This window comes from Loxodonta africana, chromosome 11 (genome assembly GCF_030014295.1).
Source record: "Loxodonta africana isolate mLoxAfr1 chromosome 11, mLoxAfr1.hap2, whole genome shotgun sequence".
Taxonomy (NCBI): domain Eukaryota; kingdom Metazoa; phylum Chordata; class Mammalia; order Proboscidea; family Elephantidae; genus Loxodonta; species Loxodonta africana.
In genome coordinates, this window is record NC_087352.1 from 17,680,932 (window position 1) to 17,700,677 (window position 19,746).

The 19,746-nt window shown below is 42.6% G+C and overlaps 1 protein-coding gene across 1 annotated transcript in view; it reads left to right on the forward strand.

The window, feature by feature from the left end:
• LOC104845557 (sialic acid-binding Ig-like lectin 11) overlaps window positions 1–19,746 on the forward strand; it is a 124,462-nt gene that overhangs the window by 87,339 nt on the left and 17,377 nt on the right. Inside the window, exons 3-4 of the mRNA XM_064293165.1 lie at window positions 18,678–18,880; window positions 19,139–19,186. Coding sequence (XP_064149235.1) covers window positions 18,678–18,880; window positions 19,139–19,186 — 251 coding nt within the window. The remainder of the gene's footprint in view (window positions 1–18,677; window positions 18,881–19,138; window positions 19,187–19,746) is intronic.

Consider the following 19,746-nt stretch of genomic DNA (forward strand, 5'->3'; position numbering starts at 1 on the left):
TTCATTCTTTTCTCTGATTTTTCTTCAAAGAAAGTGGTATCCAAGGATTTGTCTTCAGTTTTGCTGATCCTGTTTTCAATTATTTCAAATTTGTTCCTAAAGCCTTCTATTGCCCTGTCCATTTCTGAAATCTTGTTTATCTTTTTGATTTTCTAATTGCTGTCTTTGTATGATTTCTAGTTGTTTATTTATTTTGACATTTTGTTTCTGCATTATTTTCTTGAATTCCTCCATTGCTTCGTCTGTGTTTTCCCCGATTTTGTCTGTATTTTCCACGACTTTGTCTATTTTACTCTTTATTTTTGTCTGCATTTTCCTTCATCTCTTAGAGAACTGTGAATATTAGTTTTGAATTCCCTATCAGGTAGTTCCAGTGCATTTTCTTCTACCGGAAGGTCATCTGGTGTTTTATTATGATCACTTTCTGGAGCTATCCTGTCCTGTTTCTTTATGTTTTGATATTGTCTGCTGTCTCCGGGACTTTCAGGAATTATTTTCTTCATTTATTGATGGTAGATTTGTTGTTTCATTTTGATTTTTTGTCTTATTTGGTTATGTCTCAGTAGGCAGGCTGGGTATGTTTTGTTGCTAGCTCACCTGTGGCATAATACTTCTCACCATCTTGTCAAAGTAGGCAGGGCTGGTCACTTAGCTACGGTGCAGTAGAGAGGGTAAGTGGGGGTGGAGGGGTGGGGATGGGTAGTTTGTGGCACAAACTCTGGCCAATGAGGAGGTGCCAGGGAACCGTGCAGGGTGGGGCCCGGGGAACCGCGTTGGTGCCGCATGGGGGTGTGGTTCTAGGTGCACTGTGCAGATAGGCAGGAGAGAAGGGAGAGCATGTGATGTACAGAACTAAGCCAGTGATTGAAAGAAGAGAGAGAAACAAAACTGAAAAAGGCCAAAAACGGAGGAAAAAAGGTAAAAGAAAATAAACAAATAAAATGATGGCATGGTAGGATTCAGCAGGTGGGGGCAAGGCAGGCCTGGCAAAGCCTTGTGCCGGTGGCTTTCTAGCTGAGCGGTGTGGCTCAGCCTGTCAAGAAGGGGCATGGGTGGCACATGGGGCTAGGTGGGAGGGAAAAAGAAAAGGAAAGAGGGAAAAGAGAGAAGAAACAAAAAAAGAATAATAAATGTAAATAAACAAATGAAAATGGATATCACAACAGAACCACCTGAAATTAAAAGACTCATATCGGATCACTATGAAAAATTGTATTCTAACAAATTTGAAAACCTAGAAGAAATGGACAAATTTCTAGAAACACTACTACCTAAACTAACACAAACAGAGGTAGAGCAAATACATGAACCCATAACAAAAGAAGAGATTGAAAAGGTAATTTAAAAATTCCTAACAAAAAAAGTCCTAGCCCTGACAGCTTCACTGGAAAATTCTATCAAACTTTCAGAGAAAAGTTAACACCATTACTATTAAAGATATTTCAGAGCATAAAAAGGATGGAATACTCCCAAACTCATTCTATGAGGCCAGTATACCCCGGATACCAAACCCAGGTAAAGACACCACAAAAAAAGAAAATTACAGACCTATCTCTCATGAACTTAGACACAAAAATCCTCAACAAAATTCTAGCCAGTAGAATTCAACAAAATATCAAAAAAGTAATTCACCATGACCAAGTGGGATTCATATCAGGTATGCAGGGATGGTTCAACATTAGAAAAACAATTAATGTAATCCATTACATAAATAAAACAAAAGATAAGAACTACATGATCTTATCAACTGATGTGGGAAAAGCATTTGATAAAGTCCAACACCCATTCAGTATAAAAACTCTCAACAAAATAGGAATAGAAGGAAAATTCCTCAACATAGTAAAAGGCATTTATACAAAGCCAACATCCAGCATCATCCTAAACAGAGAGACTCGGAAAGCATTCCCCTTGAGAACAGGAGCCAGACAAGAACGCCCTGTATCACTACTCTTATTCAACATTGTGTGGGAGGTCCTAGCCAGAGCAATTAGACTAGATAAAGAAATAAACGGCATCCAAATTGGCAAAGAAGAAGTAAATGTATCTCTATTTGCAGATGACATGATTTTATACACAGAAAACCCTAAAGAAAACTACTGAAACTAATGGAAGAGCTCAGCAAAGTATCAGGATACAAGCTGGATTTCTCTACAGCAACAAAGAGAATGTCAAGCAGAAAATCACCAAATCAATACCATTTACAATAGCCCCCAAGAACATACTTAGGAATAAATCTAACCAGACATGTAAAAGATCTATACAAAGAAAACTACAAGACATTACTGCAAGAGACCTACAGAAGTGGAAAAACATACTTTGCTCATGGATAGGAAGACTCATTATAAAAATGTCTATTCTACCCAAAGCGATCTATAGCTACAATGCAATCCTGATCCAAATACCAATGACATTTTTTAATGAGATGGAGAAACAAATCACCAACTTCATATGTGAAGAGACAGAGGCCCTAGATAAGTAAAGCATTGCTGAAAAGAACAAAGTGGGAGACCTCACACTACCTGATTTTAGAACATATTACACTGCCACAGTAGTCAAAACAGCCTGGTACTGGTACAACAACAGATATATAGACCAATAGAACAGAATTGAGAATCCAGACATAAATCCATTCACATATGAGCAGCTAATATTTGACAAAGGCCCCAAGTCAGTTAAATGGGGAAAAGACAGTCTCTTTAACAAATGGTGCTGGCATAATTGGATATCCATCTGCAAAAAAAAAATGAAACAAGCCCCATACCTCACACCATGCACAAAAACTAACTCAAAATGGATAAAAGACCTAAATATAAAATCTAAAATGATAAATACCATGGAAGAAAAAATAGGGACAATGCTAGGAACCCCAACACGTGGCATAAACAGTATACTAAACATTCCTAACAATGTGCAAACACCAGAAGAAAAACTAGATAAGTGGAGTTCCTAAAAATCAAACACTTATGCCCATCGAAAAACTTCACCAAAAAAGTAAAAAGATTACCTACAGATTGGGAAAAACTTTTTGGCTACGACAATTCCGATCAGCATCTGATCTCTAAAATCTACATGATACTGCAAAAACTCAACAAAAAAAAGACAAATAACCCAATGAAAAAATGGGCGAAGGATATGAACAGGCAGTTCACCAAAGAAGACATTCAGGCAGCTAACAGATACATGAGGAAATGCTCAAGATCACTAGCCATTAGGGAAATGCAAATCAAAACTACAATGAGACACCATCTCACTCCAACAAGGCTGGCATTAATCCAAAAAACACAAAATAATCAATGTTGAAGAGGTTGTGGAGACGCTGGAACACTTACACACCGCTCGTGGAAATGTAAAATGGTATAACCACTTTGGAATTGAATTTGGCACTTCCTTAAAAAACTAGAAATAGAACTACCATATTATCCGGCAATCCCACTCCTTGGGATATATCCTAGAGAAATAAGAGCCTTCACACCAACAGATATATGCATACCCATTTTCACTGCAGCACTGCTTACAATAGCAAAAAAACGGAAGCAACCAAGGTGCCCATGAAAGGATGAATGGATAAATAAATTTGGTGTATTCACATAATGGAATACTACACAATGATTAAGAACAATGATGAATCTGTGAAACATAATGTGGAGGAATCTAGAAGGCATTATGCTGAGTGAAATTAGTCAGTTGCAAAAGGATAAATATTGTATGAAACTACTATTATAAGAACTTGAGGAACAGTTTAAACACAGAAGAAAATATTCTTTGATGGTTACGAGGGTGGGGAAGGAGGGAAAGGGATATTCACTAATTAGATAGTAGACAAGAACTATTTTAGGTGAAGGGAAAGACAGCACCCAATACAGGAGAGGTCAGCACAACTGGACTAAACCAAAAGCAGAAAAGCTTCCTGAATACAACTGAACACTTCGAAGCACGGGATAGCAGGGATGGGGGTCTGGGGACCATGGTTTCAGGGGACGTCTAGGTCAATTGGCATAAGAAAATGTATTAAGAAAACATTCTGCATCCCGCTTTGGTGAATGGCGTCTGGGGTCTTCAACACTAGCACGTGGCATCTAAGATCCGTCAATTGGTCTCAATTCACCTGGAGCAAAGGAGAATGAAGAACACCAAAGAAAAAAAGGTAAAGATGTCCCCAAGAGACAGATATACCCACTGCTGTTGAGTTGATTTTGACTCATAGCAACCCTACAGGACAGAGTAGAACTGTCCCATAGAGTTTCCAAGGAGCAGCTGATGGATTCAAACTGCTGGCTTCTTGGTTAGCAGCTGTAGCATTAACCACTACACTACCAGGGCCACATAAACCAGAGACTAGGTCAGACTGAGAACGGAAGAACTAGATGGTGCCCAGCTACCACCAATGACTGCCCTGAAAGGGAACACAACAGTGAATCCCTGATGGAGCAGGGGAACAGTGGGATGCAGATCTCAAATTCTCATAAAAAGACCAGACTTAATGGTCTGAGTGAGACTGGAGGGACCCCAGAGGTCATGGTCCCCAAGCCCTCTGTTAGCCCAAGACTAGACAGGGATTGGACTGGACTATAAGACAAAAAGTGATACAGGTGAGGAATGAGCTTCTTGGCTCAAGGAGACACATGAGACTATGTTGGCAGTTCCTGTCTGGAGGCGAGATGAGAAGCCAGAGGGGGGCAGGAGCTGAATGGTTGAATGGACACAGGGAATACAGGGTGGAGAGGAGAAGTGTGCTGTCTTATTAGGGGGAGAGCAGCTAGGAGAATATAGCAAAGTGTGTATAAGTTTTTGTATGAGGGACTGACTTGATTTGTAAACTAAAGCACAATAAAAATAAATAAAGCAGAAAAAAATAAAACCAACGACACCTATACACACACACACACAGGGGGAGTTAGCCATTGAGGGTGGAGTGGAATTGGGGTGGCAGTGAACTGATGTCTCTCTCACCAGGTGACACAGCATGGCCTGTCAGGAATGGGTGGGGGCAGAGCAGGGTCTAGGTGAGAGGGAGAAGGAATAGGGAGAAGGGAGAAGATAAAGAAAAATTAAAAATATCGCATTGAGGGAGCTCATCTGTAGAGGTGGTGCAGACCCAGGGAGGCCATGTGCCAAAGGCTCTCCAGCCAAGAGGCATAGCACCGCCTGCCAAGAATGGGGGTCTGGTACACGGGGCTAGGTGGGTGGGACAAAGGAAAGGAAGGAAAGGAGAGAGAGAGAAGAAACAACAGCAAGAAAAAACAAAACAATAAATTGATAACATGGTGCTGACGGAGCTGGTAGGCGATAGTGGAGCAGACCTGCGGAGGCCAGGTACAGTGACTCTCCACAGCTGAGTGCAGTATGGCCGCTCAAAGAGGGGCAAGGTTGGTGCACAGGGCTGGGTGGGCAGAAGAAAGGAAAAGAGAGAGAGAAGGAAAAGAAAAAGAACAAAGCAAACAAACCAAAAAATCACAGCCTGTCAAGAAGGGGAGGGGATGGCACATGGGGCTAGTTGGGCAGGAGAAGAGAAAGGAGGGAAGGGAGAGAAAGAGAAGTAAAAATAAATAAATAAATTACAAACAAAAAATGTTGCTGAAGGGGCTGGCCAGTGGGAGCAGGGTGGACCCAGGGGGCAGTTTGCTGGTGTCTCTCTGGCTGAACAACTATGGTCTGTGGGAAAGCAGTGGAGGCCTCATACAAGGAAGAACGGCATGGGGGTTGGATACCATGTATCCCTGGGTGTTCCGTCTCCTGTTGGGAGCTCCATGGAGTTGCCTTCCCATACTCCTTGTCTGCATTCCTTGGTGACTGAGATTTAAGATGACGAGACTGCATTAGCTGGTAGGGACCTCCACTCCATAGCTCTCCTCATTCTCTGTTCTCTGTCACTTTCTTATTCCATTCAGTGCTGGATCGAGTTCTTTATTCCTTTATTTGATGCTTAGGGTTCCAGCATTGACGTCCGTATCTCTTTTACTTAGTTTTTCAGGTCTTTGCTGCAAAGGGACAGCATGGTCCCATGTTGGCTCTGCCTCTCTAAACGTAATCACTTTTGAAATATAAAAAGAGCAGATTAGGCAGAGAAGAAAGAAGCACAGATGGGGAAGACAGATGCCACATGGAGATCATCAAAACATGGAGGAACGGAGGCTGAAAAGATACAAGGATTTACCCCCAGAGCCAACAGAGAGAGAGAGAGCCTTCCCCTAGAGCCAGTCCCCTGTATTCAGACTTCTAGCCTCCTAAACTGAGAAAATAAATTTATGTTCATTAAAGCCACTCACTCATGGTATTTCTGTTATAGCAGCACTAGGTGACTGTCATGGATTGAATGGTATCCCCCAAAAATGTCTGTCAACTTGGCTAGGCCGTGATTCTCAGTAGTGTGTGATTGTCACCCATTTTATCATCTGATGTGATTTTCCTGTTTATTGTAAATTCTATCTCTATGATGTTGATCCCCCATGAGTCTGTCAGTTTGTGGTACTGCTGGGAGCCAGGCTGCAAGGGCAGCCTCTCTGCACCCGCTGCCCCCAGCATAAACATTGAAGAATTCCTGAAAAGTCAGGAAGAGCCAGGCTGCAAGGGCGGCCCCTCTGCACCCACTGCCCCTAGCATAAACATCGAAGAATTCCTGAAAAGTCAGGAATATCTCTGTCATCTGTGTTATGTTTCTATTTCATTTTCAGCCTGTGTATAGCAGAATGTATAAGCATAAAATTCCATTATAGATTTAGGGACCTTTGGACGGGGGGCGTCCTACTCATAATCCCCTGGTGAAATCTCGGGTAGGGACAGCCCGTGTGTTACTTGGGGATCAACATGAAGTTGTCTTAGGGGAAAAACAAATAGCTCGACTATGGAAAACAAGAATAGGATGGTGAAATCCTGGTATTTACCAAGGCCCTTTTTGTGATTAAACCACCACCCACACATGACCCCATAAAAGTGGAAAAACAAAAGGCAGTGAGTTCTCTCAGCCAATCTCTCAGCCAATTACAGGTCAACTTTCTCGTCCACCCCGCTCACTGCTGCGCTTGACTGGTCTTTGGGTATAGAGATTGGGCTAATTGTCCTTGGCATAATCGTGGACAATATGACGTAACCCAAAGTGGCTGGGCTTCAGGAACTTGACCACCCTGGACAAGATGGACAAAGCCTATGTAACAATGATTTTGCAAAAAGATTAATTGTTATAAAAACTGTGGAAGGTATTGCAAGATTAAGCATAAGTGTAAAGCAATATGAAGTCAATTATTATTTTGTGTAAAAATATATCAACAAAATATTCTCTTCAATTAAACAAAAAACTCATTGTACTTGTGTATGTATGCGGAACTGTACTATGTGTCACTTGGAAAATTATGTCTCTGGGAAATGATGTTATACTGCCCCTTTGTTGATCATGCGATGTTATGCTTTTGTAAGCTTATGATATAAAAGACCATGTAAAAAATAGAGGCTTCTTCTTCTGCAGAATGAAAATATAAGACACTCTACCGCTCATTCTTTTTTCGCCGAACTCTACCCCTCCTCTGGTAACCCTGTTCATTGCTGAGGCTGGCCCCCGGCAACTGGCGCCCGAACAGGGACCTGAAGGTAAGCATTGTCGTCTCGGGGTAGATAGGGCTGTTGCCTAGAGCTAAATAAGAAAGGAGAAAAGCTCCCTTTAGCCACCCCGTCGTTAGAGAGGACGGGGATAGGAAAGGAAAGATAGGCAAAACATATGAGAAGTTGTTAGACCCCTGTATAAGCAGGAGAATACTAGAAAAACACTATGGGACAAACATCCTCTGCAGAAAGGAAACTGTTTATTGATATCATCACGTGTATGCTCAAAAAAAGGGGAACCGCAGTGACTAGAAGCCAAGTAGCTCGGTTTTTACATTTTGTTCAGGAACAATGCCCCTGGTTCCCAGAGGGAGGCTCGGTTAATTTGGACATATGGAAAGCTGTGGGAGAACAGCTACAAAAATATTATACTAGATGTGGTCCTGAGGGGGTGCCTGTTGATGCTTTTGCATTATGGATGCTTATCAGAGATACTCTTGACCCAACTCCCGATTCTGTTAAAGCATTCCAAGTACTAGACAATCCTGACTCTGACCCCACTTTAGAGGAGGAAGAAACACCTCTGCTTCAGAAACATCCTTCTGTAGTGTCTACCCCTTCAGCCCCTCCCTTGGTTGGTCTATCTAATCCAATCACGAATGACACTCTGAGCCCGGAGGAGCAAGTCGATCTAGAGGAGGAGGCTGCTAGATATCATCAGGATGAGGATATTGTTCTTCCTTTACGAAAGTTGCAAATTGAGTCACAGCCTCCAAAGTATGAGGTTAAATCATTGACCTTTACTCCTCGAAATAGAGTACCTTTACCTCCCCCACCTCCTTCTCTGGCAGGAAAATCAAAAATCAAAGCAGCCTTAAAACAAGGCTTGTCTGAGGGAGACGTTACCCTCCCTTTGTGCTTTCCAGTACATTATAGCGGGGAATTTGATGAGGATGCAGAATGGACTCCTCTTTCTTATAAATTCCTCAAGGAGGTTAAAAATGCCTGCAAAGATTATGGACCCCTGTCTCCATACACATTGTCGTTAATAGATATTCTGTCAACCAGCTGGATGACTCCTTATGATTGGTATCAGCTGGCAAAAACCTGCTTACCAGGGGGTAGTTTCTTGTTATGGAAAATGGAAAAGACCTGACCCATTAATCTCTTGTGGAAGAGGCTATGCTTGTGTTTTCCTACAGGACGAAACTTCCCCTTTGTGGATACCCGACAGACTCATCAGACATGCAAGACCCAAACACCACCAAAAATCCTCCTATTTGTATTCAATTAAGAAATTTGCAAAAAACTATCCCTGGCTGTATTCCTTTTGGCTTCAAATCAATGATTACTGACTCACCTAATGGAAATCAAAACCAACGGCCTTATAGATTATTATGGGCTCTACGCCTCATCCTTCCAGAAAAAACTGACTTTCTTAAAGGTATCCCAAAAGTACACACTCCTCTTTTTCCTACCTGTGATAAGTCGCCTCCTGAGGATTCTAAGAGCAATCAAGATTGGGCTATGATTGACCCTTCAAAAGGATTTCCTATTTGGAGAAATTGTATGTATAATTCACAAGTTGTATATGCTTTGCCTGAAATGTCTGCACGTCTTATTGATTGTAGTATTTTAAATCCTGAAGATGATTATCGTCTATTTTTACAATCAGCTCGATATCGTTTTAATTGGCAAGATACCTTAGTCCCTCTCCCACAAAAAGTTAATCGTTGGCATATAAATGGATGGGTTCCCCCTATTCTTTCTACCTTCACGGGTAACATACATCCATCTTTGTGGAGACTGGCAACTGCTGCCGGCAATGTCACTTTGTCCCGTCCTTTTAATAATGAGAGTTTTGATATTCAAGCTTGTGTACCTGCTCCATATGTGTTATTAATTAGCCGCAGTAATCACTCTAGTATTGTTATAGAAAACAAGAAAACACATTATGTTAGTTCTTGTGAAAACTGTATACTGACCAGTTGTATAAATCCTGCAATTCCTGTTGAAAGTATGATGATTTTACAACAGCCAAAATATATTATGATTCCTGTACATTTACAAGAAGATTGGTATGATGATTCAGGCCTAGAAGCCTTAAAACAAGCTTCTGCTATTTTATCTCGAGCCAAACGGTTTGTAGCAGCTTTAATACTGGGGATTTCTGCTCTCATAGCTTTAGCAACTTCTCTTTCACTTTCTGCTATGGCGTTAACACAACAGATTCATACTGCAAACTATGTAAATAATTTAAGTAAAAATATTACTTTAGCCTTAGCCACACAAGAAGCCATTGATAGAAAATTACAACAAGAAGTTAATGCCCTTGAAGAAGCAATTCTATATATAGGACAAGAAATCACTAATCTCAAAGTGCGACTTACTTTGAGATGCCATGTAAGTTTCAGATGGATTTGTGTTACTCCACTGCCTGTAAATACTACCATACATAATTGGGAAAAAATCAAAAATCATATCCAGGGCATATGGAATCATTCCGATTTGAGTTTTAATATTGATAAATTACATATGGAAATACAAGATATTACAAATGCAGAAAAAGATTTTTCCTCTTCTCAAACAGCCAAACAATTTATTGATTCCTTAAATTCCTTTATTCAAAAACATAGTCTTAAAAACATTCTGTTAAACACGGGTATTTCTTTATGTTTATTCTTGATTTTGTTGTTCTTTCTTCCAGTCATCTTCCGAATCTTAAATCAAGCTATCCAAAAGGTGGCTTCAGATCTTCATCTAGCGAAATTAAAAAATAAAAAAGGGGGAGATGCTGGGAGCCAGGCTGCAAGGGCAGCCTCTCTGCACCCGCTGCCCCCAGCATAAACATTGAAGAATTCCTGAAAAGTCAGGAAGAGCCAGGCTGCAAGGGCGGCCCCTCTGCACCCACTGCCCCTAGCATAAACATCGAAGAATTCCTGAAAAGTCAGGAATATCTCTGTCATCTGTGTTATGTTTCTATTTCATTTTCAGCCTGTGTATAGCAGAATGTATAAGCATAAAATTCCATTATAGATTTAGGGACCTTTGGACGGGGGGCGTCCTACTCATAATCCCCTGGTGAAATCTCGGGTAGGGACAGCCCGTGTGTTACTTGGGGATCAACATGAAGTTGTCTTAGGGGAAAAACAAATAGCTCGACTATGGAAAACAAGAATAGGATGGTGAAATCCTGGTATTTACCAAGGCCCTTTTTGTGATTAAACCACCACCCACACATGACCCCATAAAAGTGGAAAAACAAAAGGCAGTGAGTTCTCTCAGCCAATCTCTCAGCCAATTACAGGTCAACTTTCTCGTCCACCCCGCTCACTGCTGCGCTTGACTGGTCTTTGGGTATAGAGATTGGGCTAATTGTCCTTGGCATAATCGTGGACAATATGACGTAACCCAAAGTGGCTGGGCTTCAGGAACTTGACCACCCTGGACAAGATGGACAAAGCCTATGTAACAATGATTTTGCAAAAAGATTAATTGTTATAAAAACTGTGGAAGGTATTGCAAGATTAAGCATAAGTGTAAAGCAATATGAAGTCAATTATTATTTTGTGTAAAAATATATCAACAAAATATTCTCTTCAATTAAACAAAAAACTCGTTGTACTTGTGTATGTATGCGGAACTGTACTATGTGTCACTTGGAAAATTATGTCTCTGGGAAATGATGTTATACTGCCCCTTTGTTGATCATGCGATGTTATGCTTTTGTAAGCTTATGATATAAAAGACCATGTAAAAAATAAAGAGAGGCTTCTTCTTCTGCAGAATGAAAATATAAGACACTCTACCGCTCATTCTTTTTTCGCCGAACTCTACCCCTCCTCTGGTAACCCTGTTCATTGCTGAGGCTGGCCCCCGGCATGGTACTGTGCGGGCTTTAATGTTACTGTGATGCTGGAAACAATGCCACCCGTATTCAAATACCAGGAGGGTCACCCATGGCAGACAGGTTTCAGTTAAGCTTCCAGACTAAGACAGACGAGGAAGGACCCAGAGGTCTACTTTTGAAAAGAATTAGCCAGTGAAAAACTTTATGAATAGCAGCAGAACATTGTCTGATATAGTGCTGGAAGATGAGCCCCTCAGGTTGGAAGGCATTCAAAATATGACTAGGGAAGAGTCGCCTCCTCAAAGTAGAGTCGACCTTAATGGCGTGGATGCAGTCAAGCTTTCAGGACCTTCATTTGCTAATGTGGCATGGCTCGAAATGAGGAAAAACAGCTGTGAACATCCATAAATAATCGAAACACAGAATGTACAAAGTATGAATCCAGGAAATTGGAAACTGTCAAAAATGAAATGAAACACTGTCGTGGATTGAATTTTGTTCCCCAAAAATGTGTGTATCGATTTGGCTGGACCATGATTTCCTCTGTGTGATTGCCCACCATTTTGTCGTCTAATGTGATTTTTTAATGTGTTGTAAATCCTGCCTCTATGATGTTAATGAGGGGGGACGGGTGGCAGTTGTGTTGATGAGGCAGGGCTCAATCCACATTGGATTGTGTCTTGAGCTGATTTCTTTTGGGATATAAAAGAGAGAAGCAAGCAGAGAGACAGGAGGACCTCATACCACCAAGAAAGAAGCACTGGGAGCATAGCGCCTCCTTTGGACCTGGGGTTCCTGCACTGAGAGGCTCCTTGACTGGTGAAGATTGATGAAAAGGACTGTCCTCTAGATCTGACAGAGAAGAGAAAGCCTTCCCCTGGAGCTGATGCCCTGAATTTGGACTTGTAGAGTACTAGATGGTGAGAGAATAAATTTCTCTTTGCTACAGCAGCACTAGATGACTCAGACAAATGCATAAACATCGATATCCTAGGCACTAGTGAGCTGAAATGGACTGGTATTGGCCACTTTGAATCTGACAATCATATGGTCTACTATGCCGGAAATGACAGCTTGAAGAGGAATGGCATTGCATTCATCCCCAAAAAGAACATTTCAAAATTTGTCCTAAAGTACAATGCTGTCAGTGATAGAATAATATCCATAAGCCTACAAGGAAGACTGGTTAATAAGACTATTATTCAAATTTATGCACCAGCCACTAGGCCAAAGATGAAATCGAAGACTTTTACCAACTTCTGCAGTCTGAAATTGATCAAACATGCAGTCAGTTTACATTGATAATTACTGGTGATTGGAACGTGAAAGTTGAAAACAAAGAAGGATCAGTAGTTGGAAAATGTGGCCTTGGTGATAGAAATGATGCCAGAGATCACATGAAAGAATTTTGCAAGACCAGCGACTTCTTCATTGCAAATACCTTTTTTAACCAACATAAACAGCGACTATACACGTGGACCTCACCAGATGGAATACACACGAAACAAATCACTACATCTCTGGAAAGAGAAGATGGGAAAGCTCAATATCATCAGTCAGAACAAGGCCAGGAGACAACTTCAGAATAGACCATCAATTACTCATAGGCAAGTTCAAATTGAAACTGAAGGAAATTAGAACAAGTCCACCAGAGCCAAAGTACAGCCTTGAGTATACACCACCTGAATTTAGAGACCATTGCAAGAATAGATTTGATGCATTTAACACTAATGACCAAAGACCAGACAAGTTGTGCAATGACAACAAGGACATCATACATGAAGACAGTAAGAGGCCATGAATAAGACAGGAAAGAAAGAAAAGACCAAAGTGAACATCAGAAGAGAATCAAACTTGCTCTTGAACATCAAGTAGTTCTCAAGCAAATGGAAGAATTGATGAAGTAAAAGAGCTGAACAGAAGATTTCAAAGGGCAGCTCAAGAAGCCAAAGTAAAATACTATGATATGTGTAAAGAGCCGGAGATGGAAAACCAAAAGGGAAGAACATGCTTGGCATTTCTCAAGCTGAAAGGAAAATGAAGAAAAAATTCAAGCCTTGAGTTGCGATACTGAAGGATTCCACAGGGAAAATATTAAACGACGCAGGGAGCATCAAAAGAAGATGGAAGGAATACACACAGTCACTATACCAAAAAGAATTGGTCAATGTTCAACCATTTTAAAATAGCATATGATCAGGAACCAATGGTACTGAAGGAAGAAGTCCAAGCTGTACTGAAGGCATTGGTGAAAAACAAGGCTCCAGGAATTGACAGAATATCAGTTGAGATGTTTCAACAAACAAGTGTAGCTCCGAAAGTGCTCACTGTCCATGCCAAGAAATTTGGAAGACAGCTACCTGGCCAACTGATTGGAAGAGATCCATATTTATGCCTACTCCCAGAAGAGGTGGTCCGATAGAATAAGGAAATTATTGAACAATGTCATTAATATCACACGCAAGTAAAATACTGCTGAAGATCATTGAAAAGCAGCTGCAGCAGTATATTGACAGGGAGCTGCCAGAAATTGCAGCCCGATTCAGAAGAGGATGTGGATCCAGGGCTGTCATTGATGATGCCAGATGGATCCTGGCTGAAAGCAGAGAATACCAGAAGGATGTTTACCTGTGTTTTATTGACTATGCTAAGGCATTCAGCTGTGTGGATCATAACAAATTATGGATAACATTAGGAAGAATGGGAATTCCAGAACACTTAATTGTGTTCATGAGGAACCTGTACATAGATCAAGAGGCAGTTGTTCGAACAAAAGAAGGGAATACTGCATGGTTTAAAGGTGTGAGTCAGGGTTATATCCTTTCACCATACCTATGCAATCTGTATGCTGAGTAAATAATCCCAGAAGTGGACTATATGAAGAAAACAGGGCACCAGGGTTGGAGGAAGACTCATTAACAACCTGCATTATGCAGATGACACAACCTTGCTTGCTGAAAATCAAGAGGACTTGAAGCACTTAGTGATGAAGATCAAAGACCACAGCCTTTAGTATGGATTGCACCTCAACTTAAAGAAAACAAAAATCCTCACATCTGGACCAATAAGCAACATCATGATAAATGGAGAAAAGATTGCCATTGTCAAGGATTTCATTTTACTTGGATCCACTGTCAACACCCATGGAAGCAGTAGTGAAGAAATCAAAAGACGCATTGCATTGGGCAAATCTGCTACGAAAGATCTCTTTAAAACGTTGAAAAGAAAAGATGTCACTTTGAAGACTAAGGCACTCCTGGCCCAAGCCATGGTGTTTTCAATTGCCTCATGTGCATGTGAAAGCTGGATGATGAATAAGGAAGACTGAAGAAGAGCTGATGCCATTGAATTGTGGCCTCAGCAAAGAATATTGAATATACCATGGACTGCCAAAAGAATGAACAAATCTGCCTTGGAAGAAGTATAACCAGAATGCTCCTTAGAAGCAAGGACAGCAAGAGTACCTCTCACATACTTTAGACATGTTATCGGGAGGAATCAGTCCCTGGAGAAGGACATCATGCTTGGTAAAGTAGAGGGTCAGCAAAAAAGAGGAAGACCCTCAATAAGATGGATTGACACAGTGGCTGCAATAATGAACTTAAGCATGACGATTGTGAGGATGGTGCAGAATCAGGGAGTGTTTTGTTCTGTTGTACTTGGGGTTGCTGTGAATTGGAACAAAGAACAGCATGTAACAACAACAACAACATGATTTGATGAGGTGGAATTAGCAGCAGTTTTTTTATGTTAATGAGGCCGGGCTCAATCTATAATATTAGGTTGTGTCTTAAACCAACCTCTCTTTTTTTTATTTTTTATTCTTTTGTCTTTTTTGGGTTATGTTTACTTTTTTTAGTGAAAGTTTATAGCTCAATGTAATTTCTCATTCAATAACTTACACACATATTGTTTTGTGACATTAGTTGCAATCCCCACAATGTGACAGCACATCCTTACTCCCACCCTGAGTTCCTTGTGTCCATTCAACCAATTCCTGTCCCTTCCTGCCTTCTCATCCTGCTTTTGGACAGGAACTGCCCATTTGGTCTCGTATATCTAATTGAACTAAGGAGCACATTCTTCGCATGTATTACTTTTTGTTTAATAGTCCTGCCTAATCTTTGTCTGAAGAGTGGGCTTCGAAAATCGTTCCATTTCTGGGCTATCAGTGCATTCAGGGGTTCCTCCTGTCTCTGTTAGACCATTAAGTTTGGCCTTTTTATGTGAATTTGAGTTCTGTTCTCCATTTTTCTCCTGCTCTGTGTGGGACTCTCTGTTGTGTTTCCCATCAGGGTGGTCATTGCTGGTACCTGGGCACCATCTAGTTTTTCTGTTCTCAGGCTGGTGGAGTCTCTGGTTCATTTGGTCCTTTAGTCCTTTGGGCTAGTATTTTCCTGTGTCTTTGGTTTTTCTTCATTCTCCTTTGCTCCAAGTGGAATGGGATCAATAGATGTATCTTAGATGGCTACTGGAAAGCTTTTAAGAACCCAGATGTCACTCTTAAGCCAATCTCTTTCGAGATATTGAAAAGCGAGCAGAGACACATGGAGGCCTCATACCACCAATAAAGCAATGATGGGGGTGGATAATGTCCTTTGGACCTGAAGTTCCTGCACTGACAAGTTTCTAGACCAAAGGAAGACTGACGATGGGGACCTTCACCCAGAGCTGATAGAGCTTTCCCCTGGAGCTGGTGCCCTGGTTTGGACTTCTAGCCCCTGGACTCTGAGAGAATGGATTTCTCTTTATTAAAGCCAACCACTTGTGGTATTTCTGCTATAGCAGCTCTAGATAACTAAGACACTAACTAAGAAAGAGCCCTGGTGGCACAATGGTTAATCATTCAGCTGCTAACTGAAAGGTTGGTGGTTTGAACCTATCCAGTGGCCCTGTGGGAGAAAAGACCTGGTGATCTGCTCCTGCAAAAATTACAGCCTAGAAACCTCTATGGGGCAGTTCTACTCTGCCCTATAGGGTCGCTATGAGTCAGAATCAACTTGACAGCACCTAACAGCAACATATCTCCTTAAAGTCCTCTTGACTGTGATAATTTCTCAAATGCTCCTTGTAGTTTTTGGTCCCCCCCCCCACTTTTATTCCTTTTATTATGATAAAATTATATATAACAAAACATTTGTCATTTTGACTTTTTTTTTTACCTGTGGTAAAAATGAACATAAGAAGAGATTTGCCAACTCAACAATTTTTAAATGTTTTATCAGGAGGGACCAGTCCCTGGTTGGTAAAGTAGAGGGTCCCTGAAAAAGAGGAAGGCCCTCAATGAGATGGATTTACACAGTGGCTGCAAAAATGGGCTCAAAGATAGCAAAGGTTATGAGGATGGCACAGGACTGGGCAGTGTTTCCTTCTTTTGTATATAGGGTCACCAAGCATCATGTCTGACGCTCGCACCTAACAACAACAACAACTTCAGTGACACCGATTACATTGTTCGGTCAACATTTTTTTACGAGTACAATTCAGTGACATTAACGATGTTCACCATGTTTGTTTCTTGTTTTTGATGGCCTTGACAGTGTTGAGAAGTACCGGTCAGGGATACTGTAGGATGTTCCTCTACTAGGATTTGTCTGATGTTTTTCATCATGATTATACTGAGGTTATTGGTTTTGGGTGAGGAAAACCATAGAGGTGAAGTGCTGTTATCCATTGAATTATGTCCCCCCAAAAGATATGCTCATAGTCCTACCTGTGAATGTGACCTTATTTAAAACAGCGTCTTTGCAGATATAATTAGTTAGGATAGGTCATACTGGAGTAGGGTTGGTCCTAATCCAATATGACTGGTGTCATTACTGGAAGAGGAGACAGACATAGAGGGAAGACGGACATGTGAAGACAGAGGGAGAGACTGGGGTGAGGCATCTACAAGCCACGAAACACCAAGGATTGCCGGGAACCACCAGAATCTGAGAGAGGCCGGGAAGGATCCTCCCCTAGAGCCTTCAGAGAGAGCATGGCCCTGTCAACCCCTTGATTTCAAACTTCTAGCCTCCAGACCTGTGAAATGATAGATTTCTATTGTTTAAAGCCACACACTTTGTGGTACTTTGTTTTGATAAAAACAAAAACCCAAACCCATTTCCATCAAGTCGCCTCCAAATCATGACAACCCCAAGTGTGTCAGAATAGAACTGTGCTCCGTGAGGTTTTCTTGGCTGTAATCTTAGAGAGAAGCAGATCACCAGGCCTTTCTTCTCTGGCAACACTGGGTGAGACTGAACCACCAACCTTTAGGTTAGTAGTCAAGTGCAAACCATTTGTGCCACCCAGGGACCTTTAGGAAACTAAGACCTCACCTATTTCCCATGAGCGTCCTACTCCTGGGGCTCCCCTCGTGAGGTCCTGGCCCAGGGGGTCCCCTGCTGGTCTTGGGCAAGTTCCGCACCTCTCTGACCTATTGTTTCCATCTGCAGAAGAAGAAATAGGAAGAGGCAGGTGATCTCTGGGGAACCTTGGGCTGCTGAGCTTTCTCTTCTGCGGCCAATCCCTTCCCCTCCCCGCCTGGGGCTTCCTGTCAGAGCTTCCTTCCCAGACAGACAGAAGGACCCAGAAGCCAGAGGGTGCCAGGTCCAGCTCCTCCAACTGCAGAGGTGCCCCCGCTGCTGCTGCCACTGCTGCTGCTGTCGTGAGGGGTTGAGTGTGCTGACGGGTTGAGTGTGCTGGGGGCTGGGGGTCACAGGCAGGGTCTCGGTCTTCCACTAAAGCTCAGTCTCTCCCAGGGGCCCAGAGTATGGATGACAGATATCAGCTGCAGATGCAAAAGTCAGTGATGGTGCAGAAGGGCCTGTGTCTTCATACCCTGCACCTTCTCCTACCCCCCAGATGGCTGGAACCACTCTGACCCAGTTCTTGGCTACTGGTTACAGAAAGGGGCCTATAACATCAATCACGAACAGGATACTCCAGTGGCCACGAACGACCCACGTAGGGAAGTGAAACAGACCAGAGACCGATTCCAGCTCCTCGGGGACCACTGGAACAGAAGCCGCTCACTGGTGATCAGAGATGCACAGAGGGAGGACAGGGTCCCATACTTCTTTTGGGTGGAGAGAGGAAATCATGTGAAATTTAGATTCATGAAATACACGATGTCCCTGGGAGTGACAGGTACGAAGCTGGCTTGAGCAGGGATGGGCTGGGGAGTCACTGTGGTGGATGGGCCCCAGTGTGGGGCTAAGATCCCCCTCTCCTGCCCCAGGCCTGACATAGAAGTCTATGTCCCTGAGACCCTGGAGCAGGCACACCTGGCGACACTGCTGTTCCCCAGGGATTTTCAGGGCTGTCCAGCCCCCACGTTCTCCTGGTCAGGGGCAGCCATTTCCTGCCAGGGAGCTGGACCACGAGCCTCCCTCTTATCAGCACTCACCCTCACACCAAGTCCCCGGGGCCACGACATTGAGCTCACCTGTCAAGTCGACTTCTCCAGAAATGGCGTGAGCACCAGGACGACCGTCCGACTGAATGTAGCCCGTGAGTTTAGGGGCAGAACTCTGGGGGGCAGGACAGGCTAGGTGCACAGGGAGGTGAGAAATCACTGCGGCAACCAGCAGGGGGAGGCTGCCTTTGCCCTGGAAGTGACTGAGGTGGCTCTGGTCCTCTGGGCACAGCTGTGTCTGCAGGCTGGCTGTCCCTGGTCCTCCCTGGGGCATCACAGTGTCTTTCCTGAGGTGTTCTCTCTGATTGTGGGTGAAGTGCTCCCCTCAAAGCTGGCTCACAGTCTTGTTGCAGACGCCCCGAAGGACCTTGTCATCAGCATTTCTTGGGCTAAATTGTCAGGTACCAGTGTGTGTGTGGTGGTGGGGGGTAAGGGGAATGGTGATTTGAGTGGGAGCTGAACCAGCCCATTTTGGGGAACAAAAGGTTTTGGGGTGCCTAGGGAGCTGCTGCAAAGGCATTTGACTGCGTGGATCATAACAAATTATGGGTAACATTGGGAAGAATGGGAATTCCAGAACACTTACTTGTGCTCATGAGAAAACTTTACATAGATCAAGAGGCAGTTGTTCGGACACAAGGGGATACTGATTGGTTTAAAGTCAGGAAAGGTGTGCATCAGGGTTGTATTCTTTCACCATACCTATTTAATCTGTATGCTGAGCAAATAATCCTAGAATCTGAACTATATGAAGAAGAACGGGGCGTCAGGATTAGAGGAAGACTCATTAACAACCTGCGTTATGCAGACTACACAACCTTCCTTGCTGAAAGTGAAGAGAACTTGAAGCACTTACTAATGAAGATCAAAGACCACAGCCTTCAGTATGGATTGCACCTCAACATAAAGAAAACAAAAATCCTCACAACTGGACAAATGAGCAACATCGTGATAAACAGAG